At 35.2% G+C, this 21,652-nt stretch overlaps 1 protein-coding gene across 2 annotated transcripts; it reads right to left on the bottom strand.

The window, feature by feature from the left end:
- Positions 1-1,667: 1,667 nt before the first annotated feature.
- Positions 1,668-15,274, bottom strand: LOC107774076 (uncharacterized). 2 transcript variants are annotated; one of them, XM_075221412.1, is made up of 3 exons: positions 14,940-15,274; positions 13,175-13,767; positions 1,668-2,703 (listed from the first exon to the last, which is right to left on the bottom strand). In XM_075221412.1, the coding sequence occupies exons 1-3, from the start codon at positions 15,064-15,066 to the stop codon at positions 1,966-1,968; spliced, it is 1,458 nt and encodes a 485-aa protein (XP_075077513.1). In that variant the 5' UTR covers positions 15,067-15,274; the 3' UTR covers positions 1,668-1,965. The 2 variants fall into 2 exon arrangements, with proteins under 2 accessions (XP_075077513.1, XP_075077512.1); XM_075221411.1 differs by having other exon boundaries at positions 13,175-13,773; positions 14,940-15,237.
- Between the last annotated feature and the right edge of the window lie 6,378 nt (positions 15,275-21,652).

Here is a 21,652-nt window from a genome sequence, read left to right as displayed (position 1 = left end):
AAAATATACATATTAGTTTGCAACCTTGAGGCATAATAATATCTGAAATCCGATCCGATCCAATCTTTAAAATCCGATTCGATCCGATATAATTCAGATCGGATTCGGATTGCATTTTCTAGAATCTGAAATCCGAAATCCGAATCCAAAATGTACGAAATCCGATCTGATCCGATCCATGCACAGCCCTATGGTCCACCATTATTCATAGGCTAATTGGAGATTAATTTATTGCCGCCCACATCATCCGAGTATTTATGGTTACCGAGACCAAAGGTTGTGTATGCATTTTCAAAGCTACTGGTAAAGGTCGTAAATCGGTCTATATACGAGCAAAGACGCTAAGTCGGGCCCCGCACCACATTTTGCCATCTTCATATTTGTCCAATCGAACTATTGACTCTAATACCAGTTGTTGAGCTAAACTATTTTTAAGATACTCTTGACATGGTGAAATATTATCTGCATTAAATCAAACTATCAATGTTTTTCCCGAAAAACCTAACACAATTAAGAGTATCCAATACATTATAAATACGTAACTTATTTTTCTTTTCTATTTCTCAAATTCTCAAAATCATTTTGCCATTAGATATATCTAAAAATATAGTAACTATTAGAAACCTATAAAGACTTAAAGAGTAGGGAATCAACCTTATATATGACTCACCTTTAAACAATTGAAAAGCCTTTGGTTTATAAATAATTGTTTTAGTGCTTAAGTAAATATAATTATAAAATCGTGCACCTCAAGATTAATTTCATCTTAATTATGCAAGATTAAGTTTTTGCATACCTTTTTAGAAACGCAAAGGACAATCAAATAGGGCATCTAATCGACCAGTAGTATTAGACTTTAAAAAAAATAGTTTGGTTTATCCATTTTATAATATATTTTTAAAATATTGGACCTATTTTTTCCCCATTCATAAATGCTTGTATTTTCTCATTTGCATGCTCATGTCATGCTCAAGTTTGTTAAATTGGTTCTTGTTGGAGCCAAATACACACGCAAGTATACACGATACACGATCAACAAGTTATAAAATAGTGAGTTAAGAGTATCATTCCATGAGTACTTACTAATTACTATAGTGTAAAACAATAAAATAAGAAATTAAAGAAAACAAGCTTATAGACTGAATTCAATAAAAGAAAACATTCCTAAAATATGTGTTAATATCTAATTAGTTGCATTGCAGTGATACCGATGTTTCACAAACATTGCAATCAATATTTTAAAAAAAATATTACACCCAATATTTACAACAAATCGTATATTTGCCATTTCGAGCCAACTAACAATCTTCCATGAGATTACATTACCCAAGAAATTTTATTTCTTTGGTACCCTCTTTCAATGGACTTCCTAACCGCCAAAAGAGTGATGTAACCATAAATGGAAATAACTAATGAATAAACTGGGGCCAAACTTTTGTTCAAGGAGAGAAAATTAAATGTCATGTCATTTTAACCCTTACCAAAAACTATTTAAATTCGGATTCAAAAAAGCATATAAAATGTTATGTATACAAAAAATATATATTTTCTGGCTATTATTTTGAGAGTGTCTATACCGTATCAGTTTCCCAATATATTTTCCAACCAAACACCATTTCAAACGCATATGAGTCACTTTTAAAATCAATGAAATAGCTAAACCAACAAAGGCAAATGAGACTACTCACATATTTAACAATGTAAGATTAGTTAAGAGTTCAAATCATAGTTGGTTGACAAGCTGCCGCAGTTCACCTCACGATTCTTCTAACCTCTACATCTTAACATAAATTAGATAATACTGAACATGACTTAACTCCTGCATTACGTAGGGGTAAGGGTCTGCGTACAGACTACTCTCCCCAGACCCCACCTATTGGATTAAACTGGGTTTTCCCCAGACCCCACCTGTTGGGATTAAACTGGGTTTTTTTTTGTTGTTGTTATTACTGAACATGACTTAACTCAGTTATCACTTGTGGTGACCGCTTCTTGTTCTTCGGGGTTAATTCTATTGACAGTTGCACCCACATCATCGGTCACTTCAGTTTTTTCGACATCTTTTGGTGTTTCATTAACAGTTTGAGTGCTCTCAACCTTAGCGGTTGAAGTAGCAATGCCGCGGTCATTGAGTTCCTGGAGCCGAGCCATATGCTTCTTCCCTGTCCTGTGTGCCTCCATCGATTTCTCGGACAAAGCCCCTACTTTGCATGTTGCACACCAGAATTTGAACTTTTTCTTCTTAGTCTGCTTAGTCTTTTGCTTTTCCTGAGCCGCATTTGCACCTTTTCCTAAGCGATCAGCATGGTGTTGCGAAGATGGTGTGACGTTGTCCTTTGTACCTTCTTTCTCCGAAATCTCTAGAGATGTTCCCTCCACTGATTTAGTACCAGGTAAGAATTCAACTTTCGGTTTTACGTTGAGATAGTCGTCAACTTTTGTTTTTTTGGGGAAAAGACCGATACTATAGTTCTTCCCGTTCCTCTGTGATATTAAAGCAGCCTCCTTGGACTTATGCTTCTTTCCTTGGAGGTGATCATTCAGACCACGCTCACTTGTCGCACTGACTTGGCAAAGCGCACAACTCCAGTCCTCTTTACCATTTGTCTTTGGAACACTGCATGACGGAGGCTTACTGGCAACCTCCACTAGTGGCGTGATAGCTTTCCTTTTTGCTCCAGAGAGACTAGTATTAGGCTTACCCTGCAGCAAAATGCTCAAAAGAAGTCCGTGAACAAGCACTGCTTGAATTTTCACAACCTGATTAGTGGTGAACTGAACTGAAAGCCTATTCACAATTTTTCATAAAAATCTAGATAACTGAAGAGAGCAACACTGGCTAATATACCAAATGCAAAGTGACGTTAGTTAATGCAAGATTTTAAACACACATTGGATATTAGTATAGTGTAAATGTTAGAACTTCTGCATTTTTTTTATGATTCAAAATAATTTTACTAATTTGGCACCAAGCCAGTGTCAGTACACAACAAGAAAAGTACATCAAACTACCAGATAATGCAACCTACTATTAACCTAATATGCGCCCTGCTTTATCTAGAGATGCAAAGAGAGATAGAAACCGCAAACCCCTGCCTTTTCCCTTTGTGGATTCCAATTGTTATTCACCTATGCCTTTTTGTCAAACTCTCTCCTCAGGTCCAGTTAATCCAGTTAACACACGGATTTCCCTTCTTTTTTGAACTTCTCCGGCTTGTCAGTTAATGTAATGTATTGGTCTCCCAATCGCCAGCCATTACCTCCTCACAACTACCTCTCCTTCAACTTCACATTATGGGCTCTCAAAGATAACTGAACAGCTAAATCCTACAGCCCAACTCAGCTTCTCTACTGTAGGATATCAGCTGCATGCAGATAATTTGCTTGATCTTTCTTTACTCTTCCACTTTTCATATCTCTTTATTCCTCTCGCCGTAGTTTATTGGAGATGCCGATCACTTCAAGTCCACTGAATTCCTCCATCTCTATTCAGGTTCCCTAGCAATAAATAGGATTTTGTTCTCCTTGCTAGCCCTTCTCTCCTTCTAATTTCTTTTTATTCTGGTAAGCAGGAATAAGGCCTCATTCCTTTTTCTGATGACAGGGATAAGGCCGTACCCATTGGTTGAGATGCCCAGGGATTTACCAAATTGAGGAGTTTCTGGAGAGCCCATAACGATTTGTCAGAAGCCCTCCTCCCTGTATCTTCACCGTCATCCTTTTCTATTTTTAAAGGTTTGACGTCTTGCTTTATTTAATAGGGGTGTAATTTCAAAGCCTGATATAAGTTTCGTACTCTCTGTTTTTTTTTGTTTTTTGTTTGAGAATGAACTTTCCTACTCTCTATTAGTGTCACTATGCGCCAACCAATTGCTGGAACTTTATCATAGAGTTCTTTACTCGCCCAGGAATCACTCTTCAGATATGCCGTGCAAGTCCCTGCTTTGCGCTAAAACAAAGCATCAATTCCAACCCAGCACCTCCCACCCCCCTTTGTTTGGCGTACTTTATAATAGTCGAAGGGCCATACTGTGGTATTATGCTACCTTGCAGTCGCAGGAGCTTCGGGACCTCCAACCTTTATTCTCATTCTCAGGTTAGATTCATTCTCAGGTTTTTAGCTTTCTTCCTTCAACCCAACCATTGTCAAATATTATATAACAGTCTTTTTATCAGAATACTCAAAATTTAGATCATGATTCCCAAGATGAGATTTCTTATGATTAATCCAACAGTAAGCAAATTGCAATTTTGAAGAGCAAATTTCATCACAAAACTAATAATAAATAATGACAGATGGTTAAAATAGTTAATCCTGTGTAATTGTCTAAAATCACAGTTTGAACACGACTTTAATAGTTGAATCAAAATTTTGAAGTATGATTTTAAAGTACAACAACTACTATTATGCATCAATCTCAAATGAGTTGGGGGTCGGTTATAAGAATCCTCACCAAACTCAATCTAAAATCATCTCAGGCCAATATTATACAAAATAAAAGTAAAGTATAAGAAGTTTACATTTTCTACTGACTCCTAGAAAGCATAGGATGTAAAGTAAAAGAGCTAACATGACTAAAACAAGGCAGATGTGTTTTTGTTAAGGCGGCTGGGACCGTTTGGCGGTTTTACCATTTAGGACCAGGTCAGTTTGGCCCGCCATTGGACCGGGCCAAACGGAATTTTTTTAAAAAAAAAGAGCAGTTGGCTTTAAAAAAAAAAAGAAGAGTCGTTGGCTCTTCAAAAAAGTCATTTTAACCTCCTCCAACTAATTTTTAACCCAAAACTTTTTATTATTAGTAACTGTGCTAGCAATAAACTGCCTTATATGCCGTGAAACAATTATTCTATAAGCAATTATGTGCTTTTGCATTATCCAATCCTCATCAATCCAATGACATGTAACAATAAGGTAATCATAGTCGTTGTTACTTCTACCAATATCAGTTGTAATAGCAACACGACAATTTATATGAGTAAATAAGTAGCACAAATATTATTCATATTTATGCTTATATTTATAAATATCGCTCTTTACAGTTGTGCGAGGAAAACCTTTATAAGTAGGATTTTAATTTTTTCTAATGTAATGCACAAACGTAGGGTCAGATGGAAAACTATAGGGTAAGCGCATAACAGTTACCAATTTTGTCAATTCTTCCCGATCTTTTCTTGGATCATAATATAAAATACCACCGGTAACAGTGTTAATTCCCAGTTGAAATTGATTTGAACCAGTACCGCTAGGGTCAGTCTGACTAGGACTAGGTGCACTTTTCCCCTCGGCCAGAGCTTTCATACGAAGATATTTGGCGTTATCATTAGGGTGTTTAGCTATGTGTCTAGACAGAGCTCCCGTCCCCGACCGCGTCGGTGCATATTTAAAAGCTAACTCTATACCACAAATTTTACACTTAGCCTTACTTTTTTCAACTAGTTGAGTAAAAAATGGCCAAACAACATATGTTTTCGTCCGCTTGGTAGGCTCTCTAGAAAAAGTAGGGGTAGTAACGGGAGTATAGTTGGGTCATCATTAGGATTAGCAATATTATCACTAGTTGGGTCAACATCATGAGAATGGCTAGTGGGTGTATCATCGTCCGGTTGAATTTCATCAAAAATAATTTCATCATCATTGTTTTCATTAATAGTAATCTAATCATTAGTGTAGAGAGCTTTCATTAATTCATGGTCTAAGAATCACTGATGCAATACTATGGCAAAATTCAGTGTCGGTAAATTGTAATAAACTATTATTGGTATCAAGAATAGCAGGTGTACGATGTCTACGTGGTTTGGATCTGGGCCCGGGGAAGAGGAACAGTAGTACCACTAGTTTCGCCAATCTTAGATTTTGCCTTATTAATATCAAATAAATAAAACAAACAAAACTATAATATTAAACTTAAGAGTTGGAACGAGTTACCAAATTGACGAACAACTCGTTGAAAATTGATTATCGTTGAAGACTTGAAGACTCCAATTCACAAACTTCACATTTTTTCACAAATTCTAACAACCTCAATATTTTTTGACTATTTTTTTGAATAAAGTAAAATATAGTAGCAAACTCACAATTTTTTGACTATTTTTTTTTTGATAAAGTAAGCAATTGTAGCAAGTATTGAAAAAAATTAGAGAGAGATTTTGATAGATTGATATTGATTTCGTAAGAAAAATGAAAGAATGAGAAAGTATTAAACCTGTTAATCGGGCCGGGCTGACCCGTTTTCAGCCCGCTACAACCCGGTTCAGCCCGCTACTGTTCACTATTGGGCGGGTTGGGACGGGTTGGTAGGGGCGGGTTGTGGACGTTCATGTTCTGGTTAACGGTGCACCAAACCCGCTAAGCCCGTGACCCGTTAGCGGGTTGCTAACGGGCTGCAACCCGTTATGAGCACGTTTACTATTGCTGAATTTTTAAAAAAAAAAATTATTTGGACCGTTGCCAACGGTCAAATTGAGAAATGACCGTTGGGGAACGACCAGATTTTGCAGAAATGGCCATTTCGGCCTCCCCCATTAAAAATATAGCCCTCCCACCCCTAATAATTAAAAAAATTACATTTTTAACCTTTTAAAACCTATAAATAGCCCCCTTCTTTTTTATTTTTTCACACAATTCACTCTCTTTCAAGTTACTACTCTAATTCTCTCTCAATTCTCTCTTGATATTATTGTTCTTAAATTCTCAATTCAAGACTTCAAGTTAAATCATGCCCCGTACTTTTAGAGTGCGCTCATATGTTTGGGAACACTTTGAGGTGGTAGAAGAAAATGAAGAAGCTCAGAAATTAAAGTGCAAGAACTGTGGTCTAGTCTTAAATCTTCGTCCAAAGTGTGGCACAGGCTCTTTAAGGAGGCATATCAAGAGTTGTCTTGAGCGTACTCCAGAAATTCGTATTTTAAGTTGATTTGAGACAATTTGTGTTATTTTAAAATTATTAGACGTATTTATGCTTAATGTTTTAGTTTGTTAGATTAATTTGAATTTTTTATTATTAATTTATTATGCATGAAAATTTAATTTTACTCTTTTTCGTTCAATTTTATAAATAATTTGCCTATTGGTCTTATTAAATAATTTTTTATAGCCATTTACTTTCTAATTTCAATTTTATAATTTTAAAATACAAATTTCAAATTTAAAACTTTAAACTTCAAAGTTTAATACTAGGCCTTAAAAGTTTGCAAATATTTACGTATCAATAACATTGAATAAGAAAAATAAAATTTAATTTAAAAAAAAAAAAAAAAGTAGCCCGGCCCACCCGAACGGGCCCTAAAAAACCCGAAATTTCCCAACCTGCCCCCAGCTCGTTATCCCAGCCCGCCCGCTAACCGAACGGGCTGGAGTTTTTCTCGTTCAGTCAGTCCCAGCCCGCCCGATAAACACCTATAAAAGGTATTTATAGTAGAAAATAGGGGAAAAGTGTAATAATAAAAAGTTTGGGGTTAAAAATTAGTTGGGGGTTAAATGACTATTTTTAAAGCCAATGGCTCTTTTTTTAAAAAAATAATTTGTTGGGCCCGTTTGGCGCGCCATGGGACTGGTCTGGTCGGTCAGGTCCCATGGCGGGCCAAACAGGCCCGGTCCAAATGGGCCTAAATGGTAAAATCGGCCCACGAGTCCACCAATTGCGGACCAAACAGTCCCAGCCCATTTGGTCCGTTTAGCCCGCGGGCCCAGGCTAGCCCAGTTGCCAGCCTTAGCTACAACGTGTTAATCTTTAAGCCAACTCATTCAATAGTCCTATATTAATCTAAAAAGTTACTTAAAAGATATGTTTAGAGATCACATTTTTCCATGACCCTCGCCAATCACTCATCTAATACTCCTCTATCCCAATTTATGTATCATACTTTCTCCTTTTTAGTTTATTCCTAAAAGAATGTCATAATTCCTTATTTAGAACAATTTTACTTTAAATTTTCTACTTTACAATTAATGAGATGATTTAGCCACAAATATCTATGTCATGTTTGAGACCATAAATTTTAACCGTCGTCCTTTCTTTCTTGAACTCCATGCCAATTCAAACACCACCACAAAAATTGGGACGGAGAGATTAGATGGTAAATTCATTGTCTCATAACCTAAGTCTAAATCCTAGACAATCTCTTATGTCCTAAGGATTAAATGGACCAACTCTTAAACCTTACTAATCACTTATTCAACTGAGATGAATTAATGCAGCATCTCTTCACTCTAACCTTAACGATAGACAATGATAAATATAAAATGTACCATCTCCTAGCCCTTAACCTTAGACTAGAAACATATTTAGCAGACATTTTCTCCTAATCAAGCCTCTCCAATATGGATTCCCAAGGTTTCACCTGCATGCCTACTTAATTACTCTCACCAAATCCATTTAATCCAAGTGGACCATCTCATTTCACAAGTTCTCTACTTCTACAAAATTCTCATGCTTGTAAATTAATATGATTAACAAATGCTCGCAATTGCCAGCCTTTACTAGAACTTGATTGCGCCATGTCCTAACGGCTAACAGAAACCTAAAGCTTAGTCAATCACTTATTTACTAAAGATTTAAAACGCATTTTCCTAATATTAAATCCATGGCAATCAATTGTCTACTACAGATCAAGTTATTCTCACAATGTCATATCGTTAATTATATCAAATTTTCAATGCGCTTAGAGTTACGAGACAAATAAGAAGTAATCAACATCATTGTCTTGGTTTTCTATTCTTATTAGTAATTAACTATTTTGTTAATACATGTCTATTTAAGATATTAAATGAAATAGTTTTCATCAAATATTTAAAAGGTAGTTCTCCCATCGTGCAAGCTATCACTTTTCCAAAAACTTAAATTGACCAAATCTACCAACAAAACGATTTTGACTTAGAAAACTGATAGCATGCATGATATGGGAACTATATTCTAAATATTAAACAAAAATTGTTTCATTAAATGTCTTAAATAGACATGTATGTTGTATTAAAGAAACAGTTAATAATAAGAAGAAAAAGTCAAGACAATGATTTTGATTGCTTCTTATTTGTATCGTGAATCAAAGCGGACTGAAAATTTGATATAATTATGTATACCAGTGAAACATATCATCTTAAGATAAAAATAGTTTTAATAATATTGTACATTTGTACAATTTCTACACACAAAACTTAAATGACCAAATTGTCCCTCAGAAACAAAGCTATATAAAAAGTAGTTCAACATTTTCAGCAAAGCTTATTGTTTATTCCTTTAGTTTTCACTCTTATTTAATATAATTGCATAAAATCAACGAGTTTTTGTTTCTTATCTAATCCATAACGTTAAGATAAAAGCTGATCTTTGTTTACAAAAATACAACAAAATATCATTTCTAAACCAAAAAACATTATCAAATAAATTGCAAAATAAGTGTAATTATTTTCTTCTTGGAAAGCCAATAGCATGTAGGAACTATCTAATAACATTATTATATGTCTAGCCAATATAATGACATTGATTGTCTAGTCATAACTATCTAATGACATTAATTATTGCTCAAGTTACATGGTTGCTTCCAAAATTGCTCCACTGTAAGTTTCTTTCGTCATTTTTATCACTATATTTTCTTATTTGATATTAACAGAACCTAAGTGAGATAATTACTTTACAAAAGAAAAAAAATCATTTCACTTATCCCTTTGAGTTTGTGAATCGTTGCCATGTCAACCTAAGGTTCATCTCTTTAATCCTCTTAGGTCTATCCTCACCATAACCTAACCGACACATTTCTGACTTTGAGAGTTGTTGTTACTGATAACTGTGATTTCTACATGTTTTATACCCATTCTTACCTAAGCTTTGTGCATTAACTGCCATAAATTAGTCCCAAAATGCTTACAAGTTGCGCTTGATTGCAGGTTTGAGCGACAAGATGACAAATACCAAAGATCGGCTCAAAAAGGAGTGAAATCTACCAAGTATCAAAGGACAACTGAAGTGGGGAACAAAATGACCTGTGCGGTCCGCACTGATGTGTCACGCGGCCGCACAGGAGAGTTCAGAGGCTGGGCTATTTCAAGGTCAACCTGCGCAGTCCGCACTGTTTTGCCACGCGGCCGGGCAGGATAGTTCAGAAACCATGCAATTTCTAAGTCAAGACGCGCGGTCCGCGCTCCTTTCCACGCGGTCCGCGCCCAAGAGTGTCAGAGACCCAGTCATTCAAGACAAAAGCCCACGCGACCGCACACCTAATCAGTGCGGTTCGCGTGGAAACACCCTACGCGGCCGCGCGTCACATTTGTGCGGTTCGCGTCCCCAGTGTCAGAAGCAAGATATGAAGACCCAAACCCCTACGCGGCCGCGCGTCATTTGTGCGCGGTCCGCGCCAGACCCTCAGGGGTATTTTTGTCCGATTTTTCCTGTGTAGTATAAATAGAACATTTTACTTTTTAGGTGCAGTTTTTCAGTTTTGGTTTTTTATCAAATAGTAGTTGAACTCGAGACTTCATGGTTTTAGCCTATTTTGGGCAATTTCTTCTAGTATTAACATGGATTTGAGTAGATTAACATTGTAGTTAATTATTATGTCAATTTCATCTACTATTTCTTCAATTTCTGTTTCTATTATGGCTAGCTAAACCTATTAGCTAGGGTTGTGGCTCAACCCTAGTGTAGGTAATTAATGGGTGTGATTGTTTAGTGCATGAATGATGTTGGGTATTTGTTATTTGGATTAACCTTATGTTTTCATTAAGATTTGGTGGTTGCAAACATTAAGTCTAGCTTAGTGAGTTTTGACTCTTCTTGAGAAAGAGAGTCTATGACCCCAAGATTAATTCCAACAAGGAATTGGGATGGACCCATGAGAATGGTAGTCCCAATTAACGGGTTAAACCTCGAGAGAGTAATTACCCAACTTGAATCATAAGTTGCTTGGGCAAATTGGCCTACTTAATTGGTCTCGAGAGAGGCAACTGGGCAAAATCACTCTCTCTACCAAGAGGTGTGAGAGTGGGTACAAAAGTGCAACGGTTATAGCATAAGTCCCATATTTATCATTCTTGCATTAGGAATCTCTACCCGTTAGTTGACCACCTAGGTACATGCCACGACCCTAGTGCCTTTCTTCTATATTGCATACAACTTAGAATCAATATCTTAGCCTAACTTAGCTTTAAACTTGTAGTTGATAAATTGTAGTTGATAGTCAAAAGAAAACCGAAAATGTTAGAAGATCAATTAGGAGCTAAAACATAATCCTAGACCATACAAACATTCAACTCCAAATTGAAGCTCCCTGTGGAAAATTGACCCCGATACCACTATTGGGTAGAAGTATTAGCGCTCACTCTTCCTTAGGTTGAGTCCGTTGCGATCAGTTACTCGACTTAAAGTGGAAGCGTGGCATATTCGTCACATTGTTGAGAGGACGAGAAGGGAAACCAAATAAGAGAATAGGAGAATCAACGGGATTCTCACAGCACTCCTCCTTGGTAGAGTTTGTGGAAGACTACATAGTCTTTTAGGAAAATAATAATAACTTTATGCTACCTTAGCTTTATAAAATCTTTAAAGTTGAGCTCTAAATTAAAAAAGGACTAGCAATTCTAAGTTGAGATGATAGATGCAAAGACCAAAAGTTTCTCCTAAAACAGAATACAAAACTAGGTTACCGCAATCTGTCCTGAAGATTCACAATAACATACTCAGTGTTATCCCACAAGTGGGGTTTGGGGGTCCTGAAGATTCACCAAGGTCATTTAGATTATTCCAGCCACATTGTGAGGGTTTAGAGTGGGTGATATGCTTTTGGGGACATAAATAGAAATAGGAGAGCTTTTGATGGGATAGAGAAAGGATTAGTTCATTTGAGGAGTATCCTCTTTTCCCTTATTATGTTTTGGTGCACCCACGAGATTCCTTTAAGCATAGAAGTCTGGGTGTCTTTTGTCAAGAACCATATTTTGCTGTGAGGTTCTCTATTTTTTTATACTTCTTGTATACGGGCATTTAGGCTCTTCATTAATGAGACAAGAGGGGTTGTTCTGATGGTAAGCAACCCCCACTTCCAACCGAGAGGTTGTGAGTTCGAGTCTCCCCAAGAGCAAGGTGGGAAGTTCTTGGAGGGAAGGATGCCGGGGGTCTATTTGGAAACAGTCTCTCTACCATAGGGTAGGGGTAAGGTCTGTGTACACACTACCCTCCCCAGACCCCACTAAGTGGGATTATACTGGGTTGTTGTTGTTGTTGTTGTTGTAGGCTCTTCATTAATGAAATTTTTGTTACTTGATTAAAAAAAATATTATTCCTGCCAAATGCCAACAGAGATTCAAGGAAAATTCATTACAGTTATAAGCAAGGACATCTATTGTACATTTATACCACTGTCAGGTGAATAGAGTTGATCTACATCCTCATTCTTGCTAGAAGAGATTGCCATGTTTGAGGCACAACAAGGACCCTATTAAGACTCTACTGCTGAATAAAGGAGTAAGCATGCAAGGAAAAGGGAAATTTAAGGACACACACACAGAGAGAGAGAGAGATACCAAAAATCAATGAGAGAATGGACTTAAAGATAATGTATAAGTATATGAACACAGTCCTAAGCTTAACTGCAATCGGCAGGATTGGATTGGTTCAGAGACCCTTAAGTTATTTACAAACCGTTATGTTAGTTACAAACCGGTATTAAAGCATAAAGATGGATTTTATGTATTGACTGAATTTAGCAATGTATCTTGAATTGTTTTTATCAAGAGCAATGCATCTTGAATTGTATACAGAATAAACAGTGCTATCTAACTACTCCTGCCACTCAAGGGAGAAAAAAACAAAAGATTAAGGAAAACATTACCAATTATAATAAGCGTACAAGGGATATCAAAACTGTGCAGTAGGGACATCTTTTTTCACATCTTCGACTAATTTCAAATAGCATCTGAATCCATCAACACTTTAATTTACGTTTTATGCATGTACAAGATTATGTTTCTTCTGACGTGAAAGGGCACACAAGTTGCAAGCCGCACAAGAAAAGATACTGCATTAATGCTGAAACTAGATTCCAGGTAGACTAAAAATCCCTCAAATAGAAACACATCCAACAACACAAGGCAATAGATCAGAAAATCACATATACCCTCAAATTCAGGAAAGCAAATGAAATACGAACATATGCAGGATGAACAAGAAGAACAGAAACTGACCAGCAAGATGATCCTGTCTTTCTCTTTGCTAGGCTCCAAAGAGGGCTGCAATTCAGAAATCATTCGCTCCGCACTATGGGATACAGGCTTCAAAGCAGAAACCTTTGGTTCCACACTTCGTTGCTGAAAAGGAATCTCTGAAATCCGCTCCTCAAATGGTACTATATCGAGTCTCCTGATCTCATTTCTTGCACCCAGTCCAGAGACTGATATTTCCTTTCCCATCCTCCCCTCAAGTGATCTTGTGATTCTCTCCTCTATGCACCTTGCATCACTCTGTTGCTTCAAGAATGGAAGCGTCGGTGAAAAACTCATTACAGGTGAAGGAAAAGGAGGAAATCCTTCTCCACTCAGCTTTGCTAGTTGTCTTTCCATCAAGAGCTCTCTTCTTACTTCATACTCCAAAATGCGCCTTCGAGTCATCTCTTCTGCAATAATCTCCTCTCTAATACGCTCCTTCTCAATTTCTCTCATAATTGCCTCACGCATAATGGTGGGATTCTCAATCTCTCTCCTCATTGCCTCATGCAAATTGGCGGATTGGTGTTGGAAATGATCAAGTGCGTTTCCAGAATGAGGCGCCATGTAGCCAGCTGAAACTTGTGATAAACATCACAAAGAGTAATATTTTAGTCTCAATGAACAATGAAACAAACATAAATTGTACAATGCAGGAGCATTCAGCCAATAGAAGTCAGAGAGCAATGAAAAAGCCAAACTTAGAAATTTATATCTAGCAAGTAACTACACTTCATCCGCTTCAATTCTGTTTTGGTTTATGCAGACAGAAAATTCCAGGACGTTAGACGATTCAAAGTCGATATATCTCTTAAATGAACTTCACAAAGGTAAGACAAATACTTTAGGAGAGTCATACTTATTAGGAAATAGTAAAGAAGAAAACATGATTACGGAATAAGGAAAAAGGGCGTTCGGGGTGTGAAAACACTTTCAGAAACGAGTGATTCCAGACTTTTAGGGATAGCAAATAATGCTCTTCTTTGGATACAACAAGCATTTTACCAATAATCCAAACGCAACTGCTTTGAAAATGGAACAATGTCAAGAACGTTCAAAAAAAAATAGTCTTTGATGGTTTTATTGTTTCCAGAAAAGTTGAAACCTTTCAAAACAGATCATTTCCTTCCACTAATTAATTGTCCAAATTAAAATTTTCCAAAAATTAAATTAAATCTTTAATGAAACACTTAAGACTTATTCCTCACACAGCACTTTCAATGTAAGATTTCTGAATCCAGCACATATCACCAACTTTCCTGAAAATCACCCTCTTTACTTAATAAACTATTTGCACTTTATTAGAGTAACTAAACTATACAACAATACTAAAGGTAAAAGTTGCAACCATGGACCCTAAGTCACAGGTCCAAGCCACAAAAACAGCCTCTTGTAGAATGCAAAGTAAAGATTTCATACCCAACAGCTCGGGGCCGTTCCCGGACCCGAGCGTAGCAGGCTGCCTTTTTATATAACAATACTTACGGTAAAAGTTGAAGTCACAGGTTCAAGGCACCGAAACAGCCTCTAGTACAATGCAAGCTAAGATCCGACACTTAGTGCATCGGGCTGCTATTTTTATAAAGCAATACACTTAACCGAATCCTTAATTAACTACAATCTCTCTAAATATAGCTAACAGCAAACACAAATAAAACCGAGATTTCCCTTCCCGTTACTATAAAAACTGATCATTGAACAGAAAAAAAATTAAAAAATAGAGAAAATGCAGAGAAAAGGAACAGACCACGAATTGCTTGCTGAGTGAAGTAAGTAAGAGTTGAAGACTGATGCTGCTGTCTATAAAGAGGAGGTTGTTGTTGTTGTGATGGTAATGGTTCATCTACCGATTTATACTTCAAATTATAATCCATACCAAAAATTTACTTCAAAATCGGCAAACAAATAGTCGCAATTTTTGTAATTTTATATATAATGCAGCAAAAAACGGAGATTTTCAGAGAGAAATTGTAGGGTTTTGTAAGATTTGAATGTCAAATAATGGAGGAAAGAGGAATAGGTAAAAAGGGAAACTTTTGGAGCGTATATCGAGAATTACTTTTGTCAGCGAAAAGGTACTTTAGGAAGCAAGGAGTTTTTTTTGGTTTCTGTGTAATCGCATCGGAGACCGATTATATTCTAATTTGCACCGTGTAGCACCTCATTCGGAGGAAAGCGTTCTCTATCAAATATTTTTTCATACCCAAGGCTCGAACTCAAGACTTCTGATTAAGGAGAAAGCGAGGTGTTACGAGAAAAATTTATGTGATATTTTTTATTTTTTTATTTTGATTATGCATTTGAACGTATAAAAAAGGACAGTTTGGTGCATAAGAAATAATCTTGTCATAACTAATATTTGCATTGCTAACTCATACATTACTAATACATTTTATTCGATATTATCCTTATACAACCTAACAAACGATCCCTTAATTTTTCAAAATAAAATTTATATATTTAAAAATTACATATAAATGTTATAAGTAATAATTAATATTTTAAAATATAAAACATATCAAAAAATTACAGTTAAAATATAATTAGTTTGATTCTCGAAACACGAGGGGATTACAACAACAACATACCCAGTATAATTTCACAAGTGGGGTCTGGGGAGAGTAATGTGTACGCAGACCTTACCCCTACCTGAGGAGGTAGAGAGGTTGTTTCCGATAGACCCTTGACTAAGGGATTGTAATAACTAATAACTTCGTTTTGAGTAACTTCATATTATGTATTATCATTTGCTTATATGGTTGGTTTCGGTTTTCGAATGGTTCGGGATTGATTTGGAAGAATGATTCACATTTTAGAAGCTTTTAAGTTGAAAGAGTTGATCAAATTTGACTTTTGGGTAAACGGACTCGAACTCAAATTTTAATTATTCTAATGATTTTGTATGATAGATTTTTTGCATATCCATAAAGTTTGGTTAAATTTCGATGAGTTTTGGATAAGTTTGAATTATTATTTTGGGAATCGGAGAAGAAAAACGGAGTCTTGAAAAGGAAAAAGAAAAAAATCGGGGACCTTTTTTGACTAGTGTATGTACCAAAGATTTACGAGTTTGGGAAAAATCTATCTGTCTGATTGAGAAAGGGTAAATACTAGGGAATTTTTCATAAAGCACCATCTTTTAAGTCTAATTAGTCATTTATAGATACTCTTTGCTATATTACGTGTTATAAATACCTTTTATGTTTTTATACAATGTATTTTATATATTTAAGCTGTTGTATTCATTAATACAACCAAAAAAATAGGCGTAAAAACTGAAATTCCAGCTAAGTTTGACATGTATTTAGCTGTATTCAAGCGGCATTAACGTTAAATACAGAAGGTTAAACTGGTTAAAAACGGAAGGAAATCAAACCACATGATATTCTCCTAATTTAACTCCACGAGCTAAGGAAATCAAATCACATGATATTCTCCTAATTTAACTCCATGAACTAAGGAAATCAAATCACATGATATTCTTCTAATTTAACTCAACGAACTAAAACGATCCCTCATTAATCTGTATCTGAAAGATACATAATAAAGATTATAGCTGAATAAAGAGAAATACATATGAATAATACAGTTGAGTAGAACTGTATACAGTTGAATACAACAAAATACAACTTAATTCATCTGAATAAAACACTTGAATACAACAAAATACAACTGAATACAGCTGAATAAAACTCTTGAATGCAACAAAATACAACTAACTTCTGCTGAATAAAATAGTTAAATACAACTGATTAAAACTGAATACAAGAGAATACGCATAACTTTTTAATACATCTAAAATATATAAATTAATGCTACTGAATACATGTGAATACAACTGAAATATACATTCGAATACAACTGAATACAAATAGGCGATTTGGGCGATCTAGAGAGAGAAGCAGCCTGATGGCTTCGCCGGTCGGCGGCCAGCCATTAATTCCGGTTGGTCAGCCCCTTAACACATCTGTTCAACCTCCTACAACAACTACAAACAATCTCCAGCCCTCAAATCCCACAAACGAAGCCATGAATTACGCAAAAGCTGTGAACCCTACTTCAACGACCACTACCAAGCAGAATCAAGCCGCTACAGTTGAATCAATTGCTCTTCGTCTATCAAAATCAATGAATTAAACTTACCCTAGGCGATTGTAATGGAGTGATAATGGAGGAGAACTAGAGAATTTGGGTGGGAGGAGAGGTATGAATCGTGGGTTGAGGGAGAAAGAGTAAAGTGTATGCAAAAAGAGAGAGAACATGGTTAGTCAATTTTACTGTGATTATGTGAGAGAAAAGACTAAAAAGGAGAGAGAGAAATATTATTTAGCATATATGGTGCCTTAAATGTAAGATGTAACTATAATTGGATATTTGGCTATAAGGTATAAAAGGTATCTATAGGATGTAATATTTTAAAATGGTATTTATTTAAAATAAATAGGGTACTAAGGTTTTCTATAAGGTGTAAAAATTCCATAAAAATACTAACTTAACTCGTTTTTTAACTTTTTAAGGAATGAATAATTGGGCAAAAAAACAAATAGGAGTATGAAAAAGGAGAATCTATATAGGCTGTTTAGCTAAGTTTTTGGAAGGTTATAGTAATGAACTTCTTTTTTCTGAAAATATTACTTTTTTTAGAAATTTAAGGTATTTAGTTAAAAAGAAATATGATTTTGACTAATAGTTAGTAATTTGTTTTTCTATAAGAGAAATCCAGTTATTCAAATAATTTTTTTCCTTTACTTTCTTCACCGAGGTTTTTCTCTTTTATTATCTCCAACACTTCTTTCTTTCCGTAAATCTCATCAAATTTTTGGACAAAAAATGGAAAATGTTAATTAACTAAAAATGAAAAACTTAATCAAAGTCTTTAATGATAAATAATTTAAAAAGCTTTTTAAATGATATTAATTGTAAAGTTAAGATGTAAATGTCTTTTTTGTAATTGAATGTCTAAGTGGGCGTTTGGACATAAGAATTACGAAATTTCAGAAAAAGTAAAAAAAAAAAATCAAGTGCAAATGGTATTTGGAAATTTGAGTTGTGTTTGGACATAAATACAATTTAGAGTTGTTTTTGAATTTTTATAGGTGATTTGATGTGAAAATTTTGAAAAATAGTATTTTGGAGTTTTTAAATTTTCGAAAAATTTTAAAATAACTTTAAGTGAAATTTAAAAAAATTCTGGCCAAATATTAATACCAAAAAAAGTAATAAAAAAATTATGGCCAAACGGGCCCTAAAATTATATTTTTTGGAAAAAAAGTGGTCAAACACAAACTAACTCTTGTTTAATTATTTTTCAATCTTTTTTTTAGTAGTAATACGATTATATATATTAGTTACTAAGCATCATTCAACATATCACATAACATAGTATCACTTGTAATGACATTGGGGCAAGACGGCCCTACATGCAAAAAGTTAATATCACTTGCAATGTTTTGGTTTCCTAGGGTTCTAAGCATAGTACAAACAGAAATAGGTAGTTGTTTTAAAGATTTGCATTCCTCCCTCATATCCTTGGTAAGCATTTGATCCACAAAAAACGGCGGTGCAACAAATAATTTTGTTCTCCCCGGCAAATATTGTTTGTTTTCTTGTTTTTTTGCTTCCTTTGCTAGAGAATCCGCAATTGCATTTTCTTCCCTGAAGTTATGCCGAAGTAGAAGGCCTTTCTCCTGGCACATTAATGACCAGCAAGAGTGAATTAGATTAGCTAGTATGACATGCCCGTTGTTAATAGCGCTTATCACTTATATTGAGTCTGTTTCTATTTCCAATAGAAATAGTTTGAACATGTGTGCTAGCCAGCAATTTAATATGTAGAGGGAATAGGCCATGACAGAATTTCTGAAATCCTAGTATCCATTTACCAGTGTTGTCCCTGAATGCACATTTTTCAAGTTTTCAAAGGCCCCGTCTATATTAAGTTTTGTCCAACCTATTTAGGGGGCATGCCAGTTAATGTGAATGGTTCTGATGGTTTTAACGTTTGAAGTCATGAAGTGGAATTCTAGGGATTGATTTAGATTCTTTGGAGTGATGGAGTGTGAGTTGTGTTGTTGGAGTTGTTCTAATTCCTATTAATCCATATCCCCCATATTATAATTATAAAGGGGAAAAGTTGTTGCCAGTCAATATGAGGGGGGGGGGGGGTTAAATTTTGTCCTAGAGTTTTTTAGGTGGAGCAACTAGTGTTGAGAGTTAGAATTGGTGAGGTCCCTGATTTCTAGATTATCCCATAAGGTTTGCACAATGGGGCATCTTATGAAGATGTGGGTAATGGATTCTTCTTCCTTATGACACATAGGATAATTGTTGTCTATATTAATGCCAATATGATGCAAGTATTGGCGACATGGAATTCTGTTGTGGAAGCATTGCCAAATGAAGAACTTAATTTTATTAGGACATTTTAGCTTCCAAAACCACATGAAGTCATATTGATGGTTGATGGTATTTTGTAGTAATTTTGAGCACGATTATTACTTGTAAAACAACCATTTGTGTTAACGTTCCATATCGAGGTGTCATTGCTCCCAGCTTTTAAGGGCATAGGAATTTGATCAATTTTTGTTTTAATATCCTTAGGTACTGGGAAGGAGATTTTAGAAAGATCCCACTGGTTTTTGGAGATGATGTCTTTAACCTTCATGGTTGAATCTCCTTTATTAAGAGGACCTTCAATGTATAATCATAAAGGTTGGTAGTTTGGAATCCAATTGGAGTACCAAAGACTAAGGTGTGAGTTTTTACTGGGTTGCCATGTGATACCTTTTGAGCAAATCGACCACCCCTTAAGGATACTTTTCTAAGTGAAAGAGCTGTTGATTATTGGATTATTGTTGGCATATTTGTGAATAAGAAGCCTTGACCATAATGTTGGGGCATTAGTTAAGGTTCTCTACGCAAGGTTGCTTAGAGAAATTAAATTCTTGGGTTTGGTTGTTTTTAATCCTAACCCTCCTTGATCTTTTGGTTTGTAATATTGGTCCGGCTTACATAATGAATCTTTTTTTATTCACTAGTGTTGCTCCAAATAAAATTGCATTGAATACGGTCTATTTGCTTTAAGATTTTTTGTTGGTAGGTAAGTGTAATGCATAGCATGATTTGGAATTGAGTTAAGGGTAGAGATTGCGAGAGTTGTTCTTCCAGCAATATTTAGGAACTTTGCTCTCCATGAAGTTAATTTTCTTTGCATGTTATCTATTATAAATTGATAATCTTTGTGAGTTGGTTGATTCTGGAGGATAGGATACCTTAGGTATTTTCCATAAGAGTTACCTATTTTAATGTTGAAGACATTAGCTACTTCCTTAGCTAGATTAGGGGTACAATTCTTAAAAAGGATGATCTTGGATTTTTGGAGGTTAATATTTTGCCCTGATAATTTGCAAAATAGAGAAAGACTATTTTTTATGGAGTTGCATGTGTTTCTCATTAACCATAGCCATGAGGGTAAGATCATCAGCAAAAAATAGGTGGGATATGCCAGGATCTCGAGTACTAAGATGTATGTGGTCCCATTGGCAAATATCTACTTGATGGGAGATAAGCCAGGAAAATATTTTCATACAAAGATAAAACTATAAGGAGATAAGGGGAAACCTTGCCTCGTACCTCTGCTTGGGCTAAAGAATTAAGTCATTGAACCATTGACTAGAATAGTAATCTTACTTGTACAGATGCAGTTCATGATTAATTTAGAGATGGATTGTGGAAAATTGAAGAATTTAAGGGTACGATAGATGAAGGACCATTCTAATCGATCAAAAGCCTTTTCTAAATCTAATTTTAGAATCATATTAGTCTTTTTCCCTTTTATTTTTTTGAATTGATTGATGATTTCTTGCACTATGATGGCATTATCACTAGTTCTTCTCCCTTTAATAAAACTAGCTTGAAAGGGACTAATCAAATCATTTAAAAAGGGTTTGATTCTGTTAGCAATAATCTTAGTAATTACTTTGTACATTGTATTGCAAAGGCCTATATGTCTAAAGTTTTTTAGATTGTTTGCATTATGAATTTTTTGGAATAAGGCAAATATAAGTATTATTAATATTCATTAGGAGGGAATTGTTTCTGAATACTTACATGCAAAAATTAATAATTGATGGCCCTACTATTTTTCAGTATTTTTTATAAAAGAAAGGGTGAATATCATCCGACCCTGGTGCTTTAAAGGGTTTGAACGAGAAAATAACATTTGTGACTTCAAAAGGCATTAAGAGGTTGTTCAAGTTCCTTAGGTCAGTTTTATAGAAATTTATGGGATCTTGGTGGATACTCAACCAGTTAGTTGATTCATGAGATGTTGTGAAAGTGTTGATGAAGTATTGTTGAGTATGACTTAGAATTTCCAATGGATCATTGATCAAGTTGCCCTGATCATTTTTAAAGTACATGATTTTATTCTTCCTTCTGTTGTTAGTGGCCATGATGTGG

This window comes from Nicotiana tabacum, chromosome 9 (assembly GCF_000715075.1).
Source record: "Nicotiana tabacum cultivar K326 chromosome 9, ASM71507v2, whole genome shotgun sequence".
Lineage (NCBI taxonomy): Eukaryota > Viridiplantae > Streptophyta > Magnoliopsida > Solanales > Solanaceae > Nicotiana > Nicotiana tabacum.
This window is presented reverse-complemented; position numbering and strand designations above follow the sequence as displayed.

Excerpts from the sequence above, each read along its gene's own strand:
- LOC107774076 (XM_075221411.1), bottom strand. The coding sequence starts at position 15,066 with ATGGATTATAATTTGAAGTATAAATCGGTAGATGAACCATTACCATCA. Across the intron at positions 13,774-14,939 it reads CACTCAGCAAGCAATTCGTG|TTTCAGCTGGCTACATGGCG; the intron begins GTCTGTTCCTTT and ends GTTTATCACAAG. Across the intron at positions 2,704-13,174 it reads AAGACAGGATCATCTTGCTG|GGTAAGCCTAATACTAGTCT; the intron begins GTCAGTTTCTGT and ends ATTTTGCTGCAG.